At 45.2% G+C, this 15,457-nt stretch overlaps 1 protein-coding gene across 1 annotated transcript in view; it reads right to left on the bottom strand.

Moving 5' to 3' along the window:
* Window positions 1-15,457, bottom strand: part of LOC126108536 (guanine nucleotide-binding protein subunit beta-2) — a 170,056-nt gene that overhangs the window by 13,444 nt on the left and 141,155 nt on the right. The window contains exon 7 of the mRNA XM_049913821.1: window positions 11,263-11,485. Within this exon, the coding sequence (XP_049769778.1) occupies window positions 11,263-11,485 (223 nt within the window). The remainder of the gene's footprint in view (window positions 1-11,262; window positions 11,486-15,457) is intronic.

Raw genomic sequence — 15,457 nt, 5'->3', positions numbered from 1 at the left:
AAGTTATGCAAGAGAGAATTGTCAGAGCATGTGCTTCGATAAGTGCCGAAGTGATAAGGAGTACCGCTCAGTCCGTGAGAAGAAGACTGCAGCACTGCAATGATACCAATGGTCATCACTTGGAACACCTTCTGTAAATGGACGTTCATGCCAACATTTTGAGCTTTGTTGACCTTCGAAGACCTTACTGTTCAACATCTTTGGATTCGTTTCGATAGCCGCTATCAGAAAATAAGTACCAAACTATACCGTCCTATTTTTTTAAAAAAAAAACAAAACAAAGTTGATATTCATATCTTAGACGCGACCCCGCCTAGCAACAAAAAACCAACGTCATACCATGGCCCCCGTTGTCTCATGCAGCTTTTGTCCCACAAACCTCCCAGCTCCAATCATACTTTCAGAGTGACTTTCGGCGACAATAGTTAGTGACTCACCCTGTATAATGACTAGTTCCACATCATTACGATTTATCGTGCAAATGACACATGCAGCATGAAACTAAATAACTAACTATTGGTATATCACAAAGCATGGTATATATATACAGGGCTATTACAAATGATTGAAGCGATTTCATAAATTCACTGTAGCTCCATTCATTGACATATGGTCACGACACACTACAGATACGTAGAAAAACTCATAAAGTTTTATTTGGCTGAAGCCGCACTTCAGTTTTCTGCCGCCAAAGCGCTCGAGAGCGCAGTGAGACAAAATGGTGACAGGAGCCGAGAAAGCGTATGTCGTGCTTGAAATGGGCTCACATCAGACAGTCATAACAGTGCAACGACACTTCAGGACGAAGTTCAACAAAGATCCGCCAACTGCTAACGCCATGCGGCGATGTTATGCGCAGTTTAAAGCTTCTGGATGCCTCTGTAAGGGGAAATCAACGGGTCGGCCTGCAGTGAGCGAAGAAACGGTTGAACGCGTGCGGGCAAGTTTCACGCGTGGCTCATGCCACAACTGGAGACCGACAGCGCCGACTTCATCTTTCAACAGGATGGTGCTCCACCGCACTTCCATCATGATGTTCGGCATTTTTTAAACAGGAGATTGGAAAAGCGATGGATCGGTAGTGGTGGAGATCATGATCAGCAATTCATGTCATGGCCTCCACGCTCTCCCGACTTAACCCCATGCGATTTCTTTCTGTGGGGTTATGTGAAAGATTCAGTGTTTAAACCTCCTCTACCAAGAAACGTGCCAGAACTGCGAGCTCGCATCAACGATGCTTTCGAACTCATTGATGGGGATATTCTGCGCCGAGTGTGGGAGGAACTCGTTTATCGGCTTGATGTCTGCCGAAACACTAAAGGGGCGCATATCGAACATTTGTGAATGCCTAAAAAAACTTTTTGAGTTTTTGTATGTGTGTGCAAAGCATTGTGAAAATATCTCAATTAATAAAGTTATTGTAGAGCTGTGAAATCGCTTCAATCAGTTGTAATAATCCTATATATATATATATATATATATATATATATATATATATATATATATATATCCCCCATGAACCATGGACCTTGCCGTTGGTGGGAAGGCTTGCGTGCCTCAGCGATACAGATGGCCGTACCGTAGGTGCAACCACAACGGAGGGGTATCTGTTGAGAGGCCAGACAAACGTGTGGTTCCTGAAGAGGGGCAGCAGCCTTTTCAGTAGTTGCAGGGGCAACAGTCTGGATGATTGACTGATCTGGCCTTGTAACATTAACCAAAACGGCCTTGCTGTGCCGGTACTGCGAACGGCTGAAAGCAAGGGGAAACTACAGCCGTAATTTTTCCCGAGGACATGCAGCTCTACTGTATGATTAAATGATGATGGCGTCCTCTTGGGTAAAATATTCCGGAGGTAAAATAGTCCCCCATTCGGATCTCCGGGCGGGGACTACTCAAGAGGACGTCGTTATCAGGAGAAAGAAAACTGGCGTTCTACGGATCGGAGCGTGGAATGTCAGATCACTTAATCGGGCAGGTAGGTTAGAAAATTTAAAAAGGGAGATGGATAGGTTAAAGTTAGATATAGTGGGAATTAGTGAAGTTCGGTGGCAGGAGGAACAAGACTTTTGGTCAGGTGATTACAGGGTTATAAATACAAAATCAAATAGGGGTAATGCAGGAGTAGGTTTAATAATGAATAAAAAAATAGGAGTGCGGGTTAGCTACTACAAACAGCATAGTGAACGCATTATTGTGGCCAAGATAGACACAAAGCCCATGCCTACTACAGTAGTACAAGTTTATATGCCAACTAGCTCTGCAGATGATGAAGAAATAGATGAAATGTATGACGAGATAAAAGAAATTATTCAGGTAGTGAAGGGAGACGAAAATTTAATAGTGATGGGTGACTGGAATTCGTCAGTAGGAAAAGGGAGAGAAGGAAACATAGTAGGTGAATATGGATTGGGGGGAAGGAATGAAAGAGGAAGCCGCCTTGTAGAATTTTGCACAGAGCATAACTTAATCATAGCTAACACTTGGTTCAAGAATCATGAAAGGAGGCTGTATACATGGAAGAAGCCTGGAGATACTGACAGGTTTCAGATAGATTATATAATGGTAAGACAGAGATTTAGGAACCAGGTATTAAATTGTAAGACATTTCCTGGGGCAGATGTAGATTCTGACCACAATCTATTGGTTATGAACTGCAGATTGAAACTGAAGAAACTGCAAAAAGGTGGGAATTTAAGGAGATGGGACCTGGATAAACTGACTAAACCAGAGGTTGTAGAGAGTTTCAGGAAGAGCATTAGGGAACAATTGACAGGAATGGAGGAAAGAAATACAGTAGAAGAAGAATGGGTAGCTCTGAGGGATGTAGTGGTGAAGGCAGCAGACGATCAAGTAGGAAAAAAAAATGCGGGCTAATAGAAATCCTTGGGTAACAGAAGAAATATTGAATTTAATTGATGAAAGGAGAAAATATAAAAATGCAGAAAATGAAGCAGGCAAAAAGGAATATAAACGTCTCAAAAATGAAATCGACAGGAAGTGCAAAATGGCTAAGCAGGGATGGCTAGAGGACAAATGTAAGGATGTAGAGGCTTGTCTCACTAGGGGTAAGATAGATACTGCCTACAGGAAAATTAAAGAGACCTTTGGAGAGAAGAGAACCACTTGTATGAATATCAAGAGCTCAGATGGCAACCCAGTTCTAAGCAAAGAAGGGAAAGCAGAAAGGTGGAAGGAGTATATAGAGGTCTTATACAAGGGCGATGTACTTGAGGACAATATTATGGAAATGGAAGAGGATGTAGATGAAGATGAAATGGGAGATAAGATACTGCGTGAAGAGTTTGACAGAGCACTGAAAGACCTGAGTCAAAACAAGGCCCCGGGAGTAGACAACATTCCATTAGAACTACTGATGGCCTCAGGAGAGCCAGTCATGACAAAACTCTACCATCTGGTGAGCAAGATGTATGAGACAGGCGAAATACCCTCAGACTTTAAGAAGAATATAATAATTCCAATCCCAAAGAAAGCAGGTGTTGACAGATGTGAAAATTACCGAACAATCAGTTTAATAAGTCACAGCTGCAAAATACTAACGCGAATTCTTTACAGACGAATGGAAAAACTGGTAGAAGCCGACCTCGGGGAAGATCAGTTTGGATTCCGTAGAAATGTTGGAACACGTGAGGCAATACTGACCTTACGAATTATCTTGGAAGAAAGATTAAGAAAAGGCAAACCTACGTTTCTAGCATTTGTAGACTTAGAGAAAGCTTTTGACAATGTTGACTGGAATACTCTCTTTCAAATTCTGAAGGTGTCAGGGGTAAAATACAGGGAGCGAAAGGTTATTTACAGTTTGTACAGAAACCAGATGGCAGTTATAAGAGTCGAGGGGCATGAAAGGGAAGCAGTGGTTGGGAAAGGAGTGAGTCAGAGTTGTAGCCTCTCCCCGATGTTATTCAATCTGTATATTGAGCAAGCAGTAAAGGAAACAAAAGAAAAATTCGGAGTAGGTATTAAAATTCATGGAGAAGAAGTAAAAACTTTGAGGTTCGCCGATGACATTGTAATTCTGTCAGAGACAGCTAAGGACTTGGAAGAGCAGTTGAACAGAATGGACAGTGTCTTGAAAGGAGGATATAAGATGAACATCAACAAAAGCAAAACGAGGATAATGGAATGTAGTCAAATTAAGTCAGGTGATGCTGAGGGAATTAGATTAGGAAATGAGACACTTAAAGTAGTAAAGGAGTTTTGCTATTTAGGGAGTAAAATAACCGATGATGGTCGAAGTAGAGAGGATATAAAATGTAGACTGGCAATGGCAAGGAAAGCGTTTCTCAAGAAGAGAAATTTGTTAACATCGAATATAGATTTAGGTGTCAGGAAGTCGTTTCTGAAAGTATTTGTATGGAGTGTAGCCATGTATGGAAGTGAGACATGGACGATAACTAGTTTGGACAAGAAGAGAATAGAAGCTTTCGAAATGTGGTGCTACAGAAGAATGCTGAAGACATGGTGGGTAGATCACGTAACTAATGAGGAGGTATTGAATAGGCTTGGGGAGAAGAGAAGTTTGTGGCACAACTTGACTAGAAGAAGGGATCGGTTGGTAGGACATGTTCTGAGGCATCGAGGGATCACAAATTTAGCATTGGAGGGCAGCGTGGAGGGTAAAAATCGTAGAGGGAGACCAAGAGATCAATACACTAAGCAGATTCAGAAGGATGTAGGTTGCAGTAGGTACTGGGAGATTAAGAAGCTTGCACAGGGTAGAGTAGCATGGAGAGCTGCATCAAACCAGTCTCAGGACTGAAGACCACAACAACAACATATATATACATATATATAGGGTGGTCCATTGATGGTGACCGGGACAAATATCTCAGGAATAAGCGTCAAACGAAAAAACCACAAAGAACGAAACTCGTCTAGCTTGAAGGAGAAAACCATATGGCGCTATGGTTGACCCACTAGATGGCGCTGCCATAGGTCAAACGGATATCAACTGCGTTTTTTTAAATAGGAATCCCTATTTTTTATTACATATTCGTGTAGTATGCAGAGAAATATGAATGTTTTAGTTGGACCACTTTTTTCGCTTTGTGATAGATGATGCTGTAAGTCACAAACATATGGCTCACAATTTTAGACGAACAGTTCGTAACAGGTAGGTTTTTTAAATTAAAATACAGAACGCAGGTACGTTTGAACATTTTATTTAGCTTGTTCCAATGTGATACATGTACCTTTGCGAACTTATCATTTCTGAGAACGCATGCTGTTACAGCGTGATTACCTGTAAACACCACATTAATGCAATAAATGCTCAAAATGATGTGAACTGCATTTGCCAATACGTGAAACGACATTTCTCTCAACAGCGAGTAGTTCGCTTTCCGTAATGTTTGCACATGCATTGACAATGCGCTGATGCATGCTGTCAGGTGTTGTCGGTGGACCACGATAGCAAATATCCTTCAACTTTCCCCACAGAAAGAAATCCGGGGACGTCAGATCCGATGAACGTGCAGGCCACGGTATGGTGCTTCGACGACCAACCCACCTATCATGAAATATGCTATTCAATACCGCTTCAACAGCACGCGAGCTATGTGCCGGACATCCATCATGTTGGAAGTACATCGCCATTCTGCCATGCAGTGAAACATCTTGTAGTAATATCGGTAGATCATTACGCAGGAAATCAGCATACATTGCACCATTTAGATTGCCATCGAGAAAAAGGGGGCCAATTATCCTTCCTCCCATAATGCCATACAATACATTAACCTATCAAGGTTGCTGATGTTCCACTTGTCGCAGCCATCGTGGATTTTCCGTTGCCCCAGTAGTGCATATTATGCCGGTGTACGTTATCGCTGTTGTTGAATGACGCTTCGTCGCTAAACAGAACGCGTGCAAAAAATCTGTCATCGTCCCGTAATTTCTCTTGTGCCCAATAGCAGAACTGTACTCGACGTTCAAAGTCGTCACCATGCAATTCCTGGTGCAGAGAAATATGGCACGGGTGCAACTGATATTGATGTAGCACTCTCAACACCGACGTTTTTGAGATTCCTGATTCTCGCGCAATTTGTCTGCTACTGATGTGCGGATTAGCCGCGACAGTAGCTAAAACACCTACTTGGGCACCATCATTTGTTGCAGGTCGTGGCTGGCGTTTCACATGTGGCTGAACACTTCCTGTTTCCTTTAATAACGTGATTGTCCGACGAACGGTCCGGACACTCGGATGATGTCGTCCAGGATACCGAGCAGCATACATAGCACACGTCCGTTCGGCATTTTGATCACAATAGCCATACATCAACACGATATCGACCTTTTCCGCAATTGGTAAACGGTCCACTTTAACACGGGTAATGCATCACGAAGCAAATACCGTCCGCACTGGCGGAATGTTACGTGATACCACGTACTTATACGTTTGTGACTATTACAGCGCCATCTATCACAAAGAGAAAAAAGTGGTCCAACTGAAACATTCATATTTCTTTACGTACTACAAGAATATGTAATAAAATATGGGGGTTCCTATTTAAAAAAACGCAGTTGATATCCGTTTGACCTTTGGCAGTGCCATTTAGCGGGCCAACCATAGCGCCATCGGGTTTTCCCGTTCATGCTAGACGAGTTTCGTTCTTTGCAGTTTTTTCGTCTCACTTTTATTTCGTGAGATACTTGGCCCGGGCCCAATCAGTGGACCACCCTGTATATATATATATATATATATATATATATATATATATATATTTTCGCACATTTTAATAATTAATCCCACCTTCACTTGAGGTACTATACACACACGCACACACACACACACACACACACACACACACACACACACACATATATATATATATATATATATATATATATATATGTGTGCGTGTGTGTGTGTGTGTGTGTGTGTGTGTATAGTACCTCAAGTGATGGTGGGATTAATTATTAAAATGTGCGAAAAAATTAATCCGTTCATGGATGAACAGCATCTATAGGAGGGCAGTCTGATACAGGAAAAGTAACATATTTCGGGAGTCTTTATCGTTACTGTTTACTACACACACTTATTTCATGAGTTACTAACAAAAAATTGTACAGTTAAGAGTACATAGACAAAAATTCAAGACATTCAATGACTACGAAAATAATTGAAATTATTCAGCATACCTTATACTGTACCTTTGGAAATGCTGTAGGCGTGATTCATTTAAAAAAAATAATTCAGTGCTCAAGCACAAGTAATACAGCAGCACGAATTTATTACAGTGGTACTGTCATGCATATGTGCAAGAATTTCCCAAATCAGTCAGAAACGCAGCTGATTAAAATGTGTATGGCAACATCCCACTGGGAACATGTATTTTTGGAAATAAACAGATCTTCTTACAATTGTCTGTGCCAAGCCACACTCATTTCAGTAGCTCACTCGCCGAGCTCCCTGACTGCACGCGCATCAGAATTCTTTTGTACCAGATGACTGCAGTCTGTGCCTTCTCAGCTCCTCTAACAGACGACGCAACAATGATTCCCTGGACCCTAACAGCTCGTGCTATTCGTTCACGAGACTCAGAGGGCCATGGACACGGGTTCCCAGGTAGATGCCGCGTTTCTCGACTTCCGCAAGGCGTTCGATACAGCTCCCCACAGTCGTTTAATGAACAAAGTAAGAGCATATGGACTATCAGACCAATTGTGTGATTGGATTGAAGAGTTCCTAGATAACAGAACGCAGCATGTCATTCTCAATGGAGAGAAGTCTTCCGAAGTAAGAGTGATTTCAGGTGTGCCGCAGGAAAGTGTCTTAGGACCGTTGCTATTCATAATATACATAAATGACCTGGTGGATGACATCGGAAGTTCACTGAGGCTTTTTGCAGATGATGCTGTGGTGTATCGAGAGGTTGTAACAATGGAAAATTGTACTGAAATGCAGGAGGATCTGCAGCGAATTGACGCATGGTGCAGGGAATGGCAATTGAATCTCAATGTAGACAAGTGTAATGTGCTGCGAATACACAGAAAGATAGATCCTTTATCATTTAGCTACAAAATAGCAGGTCAGCAACTGGAAGCAGTTAATACCATAAATTATCTGGGAGTACGCATTAGGAGTGATTTAAAATGGAATGATCATATAATGTTGATCGTCGGTAAAGCAGATGCCAGACTGAGATTCATTGGAAGAATCCTAAGGAAATGCAATCCGAAAACAAAGGAAGTAGGTTACGGTACGCTTGTTCGCCCACTGCTTGAATACTGCTCAGCAGTGTGGGATCTGTACCAGATAGGGATGATACAAGACATAGAGAAGATCCAACGGAGAGCAGCGCGCTTCGTTACAGGATCATTTAGTAATCGCGAAAGCGTTACGGAGATGATAGATAAACTCCAGTGGAAGACTCTGCAAGAGAGACGCTCAGTGGCTCGGTACGGGCTTTTGTCAAAGTTTCGAGAACATACCTTCACCGAAGATTCAAGCAGTATATTGCTCCCTCCTACGTATATCTCGCGAAGAGACCATGACGATAAAATCAGAGAGATTAGAGCCCACACAGAGGCATACCGACAATCCTTCTTTCCACGAACAATACGAGACTGGAATAGAAGGGAGAACCGATAGAGGTACTCGAGGTACCTTCCGCCACACACTGTCAGGTGGCTTGCGGAGTATGGATGTAGATGCAGATGTAGGCCGTGGCCACATTTGCCCGTGGCTGCCCAACTAACTGAAATCGTTCAAATGGCTCTGTGCACTACAGCACTTAACATCTGAGGTCATCAGTCCCCTACAGCTTAGAACTACTTAAATCTAAGTAACCCAAGGACATCACACGCATGCATACCCGAGGCAGGATTCGAACCAGCAACCGTAGCAGTCGCGCGGTTCCGGACTGAAGCGCCTATAACCCCTCGGCCACCGCGGCCGGCCAACTAACTGAATGCCCAAATATTGTTGAGAGTTTCACGACCCCTGTTCACCCATGCCTTTGAGCTACTGAGTCCCTGTGCATTAGCGGCTCCCCCCCCCCCCTCCCCCCACCTTTTCTGCTACACTTGCTCTTCCAGCACCAAGACTGGCCAAGCGTGAGTCTTCCTGAGTTCAGCTCTATAACCCCTCCAGCTAAACTCTCCAGCTCCAAAACTCGCCACAGTGGAGTGGGTTCTCCATCCCTGTGACATCTTCCCATGTGTTCCCATTTTCACAGCTGCTCAAGCATATGAGCAGTTTCCTCACCATTGCTCACAATTGCCTGAAGGTTAATGGCTCCCTGATGTACACACATCAGCAGTTTCCCCAGATGTGGCACATCCAACCCAGGTGGCCAGCTGTCCGACTGTCGAAGCAGGTGAGCAGTTTCCTCAACCCACATTCCACTGCTTGCAGAAGCTTGGCTACATGAGCACCTACAGGGTGTTTCAAAAATGACCGGTATATTTGAAACGGCAATAAAAACTAAACGAGCAGCGATAGAAATACACCGTTTGTTACAATATGCTTGGGACAACAGTACATTTTCAGGCGGACAAACTTTCGAAATTACAGTAGTTACAATTTTCAACAACAGATGGCGCTGCGGTCTGGGAAACTCTATAGTACGATATTTTCCACATATCCACCATGCGTAGCAATAATATGGCGTAGTCTCTGAATGAAATTACCCGAAATCTTTGACAACGTGTCTGGCGGAATGGCTTCACATGCAGATGAGATGTACTGCTTCAGCTGTTCAATTGTTTCTGGATTCTGGCGGTACACCTGGTCTTTCAAGTGTCCCCACAGAAAGAAGTCACAGGGGTTCATGTCTGGCGAATAGGGAGGCCAATCCACGCCGCCTCCCGTATGTTTCGGATAGCCCAAAGCAATCACACGATCATCGAAATATTCATTCAGGAAATTAAAGACGTCGGCCGTGCGATGTGGCCGGGCACCTTCTTGCATAAACCACGAGGTGTTCGCAGTGTCGTCTAAGGCAGTTTGTACCGCCACAAATTCACGAAGAATGTCCAGATAGCGTGATGCAGTAATCGTTTCGGATCGGAAAAATGGGCCAATGATTCCTTCGGAAGAAATGGCGGCCCAGACCAGTACTTTTTGAGGATGCAGGGACGATGGGACTGCAACATGGGGCTTTTCGGTTCCCCATATGCGCCAGTTCTGTTTATTGACGAAGCCGTCCAGGTAAAAATAAGCTTCGTCAGTAAACCAAATGCTGCCCACATGCATATCGCCGTCATCAATCCTGTGCACTATATCGTTAGCGAATGTCTCTCGTGCAGCAACGGTAGCGGCGGTGAGGGGTTGCCGCGTTTGAATTTTGTACGGATAGAGGTGTAAACTCTGGCGCACGAGACGATACGTGGACGTTGGCGTCATTTGGACCGCAGCTGCAACACGGCGAACGGAAACCCGAGGCCGCTGTCGGATCACCTGCTTCACTAGCTGCGCGTTGCCCTCTGTGGTTGCCGTACGCGGTCGCCCTACCTTTCCAGCACGTTCATCCGTCACGTTCCCAGTCTGTTGAAATTTTTCAAACAGATCCTTTATTGTATCGCTTTTCGGTCCTTTGGTTACATTAAACCTCCGTCTTGTTGCAACAACACTGTGTTCTAGGCGGTGGAATTCCAATACCAGAAAAATCCTCTGTTCTAAGGAATAAACCATGTTGTCTACAGCACACTTGCACGTTGTGAACAGCACACGCTTACAGCAGAAAGACGACGTACAGAATGGCGCACCCACAGACTGCGTTGTCTTCTATATCTTTCACATCACTTGCAGCGCCATCTGTTGTTGAAAATTGTAACTACTGTAATTTCGAAAGTTTGTCCGCCTGAAAATGTACTGTTGTCCCAAGCATATTGCAACAAACGGTGTATTTCTATCGCTGCTCGTTTAGTTTTTATTGCCGTTTCAAATATACCGGTCATTTTTGAAACACCCTGTATGATCATTAGTAGCCATACCATCCTGGTCACCGCTGACTGTGGCCGACCAGCTCTTTAATAGTGCTTGCAAGAATGGCTTCACCATTTCCCCATCCCTGGTGACATCTGCCCAAAGGGGCACAGTTTGATGATCGTCCAAGAATGTCAACAGTTTCCTCAACCCTGGTCACAACTGCACCTGTTCACTAGCTTTCCCAACTGTCCGTGCATTTGTTGCTACCCACTGTGAAGAATCTGAACGTGTGGCCAGAAGTGCCCAGCTCCCTGCACATTACCGACTTCACCTGTGCTGGAGCAGCTCATTTGTAGGAGGTTACTGACCGCAGTGTGAGAGCTTGAGGGTGTCCCAGGAGTGGATGGAGTTGTCGTCGGCGCCGGCCAGCAGGTAGCGGCCGGACAGGGAGAGCCCGCAGCAGGTGAAGCCGGGGCCGCCCTTGCCCGCCGGCGTCTCGTAGCGCGCCACCTGCTGGTCGGACCGCAGGTCCCACAGCCGGGCGGACTTGTCTTCAGACGCCGTCGAGAACGCCTGGCCCCCCGGGTGGAACTGAAACACACGCAGACCACACGCCTGAACTCGTGCACACTGCCCACTGAGCACAGTGGCTACGCAGATACATGCAGGGCGAAAAGTATTTAAGGGGCTCCGGAACGCCCTATACTTGCAATGTTAAAATAACGCTTATAAATTACATCTTTCCTCACAAAGTACACTCCTGGAAATGGAAAAAAAGAACACATTGACACCGGTGTGTCAGACCCACCATACTTGCTCCGGACACTGCGAGAGGGCTGTACAAGCAATGATCACACGCACGGCACAGCGGACACGCCAGGAATCGCGGTGTTGGCCGTCGAATGGCGCTAGCTGCGCAGCATTTGTGCACCGCCGCCGTCAGTGTCAGCCAGTTTGCCGTGGCATACGGAGCTCCATCGCAGTCTTTAACACTGGTAGCATGCCGCGACAGCGTGGACGTGAACCGTATGTGCAGTTGACGGACTTTGAGCGAGGGCGTATAGTGGGCATGCGGGAGGCCGGGTGGACGTACCGCCGAATTGCTCAACACGTGGGGCGTGAGGTCTCCACAGTACATCGATGTTGTCGCCAGTGGTCGGCGGAAGGTGCACGTGCCCGTCGACCTGGGACTGGACCGCAGCGACGCACGGATGCGCGCCGAGACCGTAGGATCCTACGCAGTGCCGTAGGGGACCGCACCGCCACTTCCCAGCAAATTAGGGACACTGTTGCTCCTGGGGTATCGGCGAGGACCATTCGCAACCGTCTCCATGAAGCTGGGCTACGGTCCCGCACACCGTTAGGCCGTCTTCCGCTCACGCCCCAACATCGTGCAGCCCGCCTCCAGTGGTGTCGCGACAGGCGTGAATGGAGGGACGAATGGAGACGTGTCGTCTTCAGCGATGAGAGTCGCTTCTGCCTCGGTGCCAATGATGGTCGTATGCGTGTTTGGCGCCGTGCAGGTGAGCGCCACAATCAGGACTGCATACGACCGAGGCACACAGGGCCAACACCTGGCATCATGGTGTGGGGAGCGATCTCCTACACTGGCCGTACACCACTGGTGATCGTCGAGGGGACACTGAATAGTGCACGGTACATCCAAACCGTCATCGAACCCATCGTTCTACCATTCCTAGACCGGCAAGGGAACTTGCTGTTCCAACAGGACAATGCACGTCCGCATGTATCCCGTGCCACCCAACGTGCTCTAGAAGGTGTAAGTCAACTACCCTGGCCAGCAAGATCTCCGGATCTGTCCCCCATTGAGCATGTTTGGGACTGGATGAAGCGTCGTCTCACGCGGTCTGCACGTCCAGCACGAACGCTGGTCCAACTGAGGCGCCAGGTGGAAATGGCATGGCAAGCCGTTCCATAGGACTACATCCAGCATCTCGACGATCGTCTCCATGGGAGAATAGCAGCCTGCATTGCTGCGAAAGGTGGATATACACTGTACTAGTGCCGACATTGTGCATGCTCTGTTGCCTGTGTCTATGTGCCTGTGGTTCTGTCAGTGTGATCATGTGATGTATCTGACCCCAGGAATGTGTCAATAAAGTTTCCCCTTCCTGGGACAATGAATTCACGGTGTTCTTATTTCAATTTCCAGGAGTGTATTTGAGGTAGGAAGTTGAACTTTTTACAGATTATTTATTGGAATATGGGCTACAACTTAACACAGGGATTTTACAAAATTTGAGTTCAGTTATTAAAGATGATTTTTTTTTCAATTGTAATGAAAATTCACAACATTTTTTTGCAATTTTTTATTTATATATTCAAAAATATACAGTTTTTTTTTGGAAAAAGGCTGTGTTAAATTATGCAGAAGGTACTGTGTAACATTTGCTGAAAGTTTGAAACAAATATGTTTGGAAGATCCTTAGAAAACATGTAATTAGTATGAGAAAATAAAAGTTTTGGGAATCGAGCGACAAAGATTGGATTAACTTTTTAGTGCATTCCAGGTCCATAGGATGGATTATCTTCATCCTCTGCAAACTCCTCCTCCAGCTTCCTCTTGTTCCTCCTCCTGTTTACTCTTGCTTGTATTTTTAGACTCTTTACAGCCCTGTCTGCAGCCCGAAGGCGTTCCTTGTCTAAAGCAAGCATCGCTCGTACCATGTTAGAATGTTATTATTTACAGTAATAACACATACCTTTGGCTTTCCAACATTTCTCCTTTTCTTAAAAGCCTTCAGAGGATTTCTAATAACTTTACTTTTACTCATTATTATACTTCAACAAAACAGAGACTCAAGAAACAGAACTAATTACGAATATTTTCGAGATAACGACAGAGTAAATAAACATGAAACAATCGACAATCACACCAGCGATATATATTGAACCATCACAGGTTAGCCACAACACATACTTTATCTCACATCACTAAAATGTACCTGATGAACACGGACGTTAATAATAACACCATTTGACAGCAGTTTAACAGCGCCACAGTGGGTCACGCCCATGTAGAACACATTTCAAAAAAAGTTTAAAATAGTTGTTGTCTTCGGAATTGAATAAATTATATATCTATTAAAAGGTAATAGTCTGCAGATTCAGAAAACGCAAAAAAGTAAAAATTGAACTTTTCATGATTTTGAGCCTTTCCGGAGCCCCTTAAACCGACAAACTCTGGGAGGTTGTAGGGGACATCAGAACAAATATTTTCCCCTAATGTCACTTTTTCCTATGAGGAGTATTTAAACCGGTAGAGGAAGATTTCTCTGGCAGCAAATTAATTAAACCAACAAACACTTTTCCATTTTTCTATGACCGAGAGACAACACATTAACACAACCCAATTGCAATTACAGTAGATTTTCAAAAATGCCTGTATTGACACGTAAACAAAGGTTAACCGTCGTATCATGTCCTGTTTGACACGGACAAAAACCCCAGGAGTATCCTGAATTGTTCCTGCTGCTGCTGCTATCCGGACAACCAGTTACTCTTGTGATGCAAAAGGAGTTGCGTAAACAAGGTTGCGCATCTCTCCCCACACAAAAAAGTCCAGAGGGGACATGTCTGGGGATCGAGCAGGCCACGGCATAGGACCACCTCTGCCAATCCATGTTTCGGGGAACCGTCGGTCCAAGAATCGACGCACACGGCGACTGAAATGTGCCGGCGCCCCGTCGCGTTGGAACCACACGCGTTGTCTTGTAGGGAGCGGGACGTCTCCCAGCAATTCTGGCAATGCTCTGGCGAAAAAAGTGTAACAGTGGCTGCCATTTAATGGCCTAGGTAGCAGATACGGCCCACTTAAACAGTCCCCAACAACACCGACCCACACGTGTGGGTTATCCTCACTCCAAACATGCGAATTGTGCATGTTGAAGACTCCATCACGCCCGACCGTTGCTTCATCGGTAAACAACACATAGGATGGAAATGTAGCATACATTTCACACTGTTCCAGGTACCACTGTGAAAACTGTTCTCTGGGTGGATAATCAACTGGTTCCACGTTTTGGACACGCTGTAATGAAATGGACGTAACAATTGCTCTCGAAGGACTGTTCTTACACTCGTCTGATTCGTCCCCATATTACGTGCAATTGCACGAGTGCTGATCCAAGGATCCCGCTCCACATGCTACAAGACAGTTTCCTCAAATTGCAGCGTTCTTACCGTGCGACGGCGTCCCTGTCCAGGTAATCTGCTAAATGACCCGGTCCCACGCAGACGTTGGTACACAGCAGCAAAGGTCGTATGGTGCTGGGATACGGCGATTAGGATGTTGTTGTTGATAAACCCGCTGTGCAGCTCGTCCGTTGTGGTGCGCTACGTAGTACGCACCAACCATGTCAGTGTACTCACACTCCAGGTGTATCGCTCCATTAGTAAACAGAGACAAAGCACTACTACACTGGTGGACAGCAGTTGCCTATACAAGTGAAGAGCGTAACACGCCCTCTAACAACTGGAAGAGCGTACTACGGCCTCTAACAACTGAAGAGCGTAATATGGCCTCCACTGGTTTAAATAATC

Source organism: Schistocerca cancellata, chromosome 11 (assembly GCF_023864275.1).
Source record: "Schistocerca cancellata isolate TAMUIC-IGC-003103 chromosome 11, iqSchCanc2.1, whole genome shotgun sequence".
NCBI lineage: Eukaryota > Metazoa > Arthropoda > Insecta > Orthoptera > Acrididae > Schistocerca > Schistocerca cancellata.
Note: the sequence above shows the minus strand (reverse complement) of the source record. Positions and strands in the feature narration are given on the sequence as shown.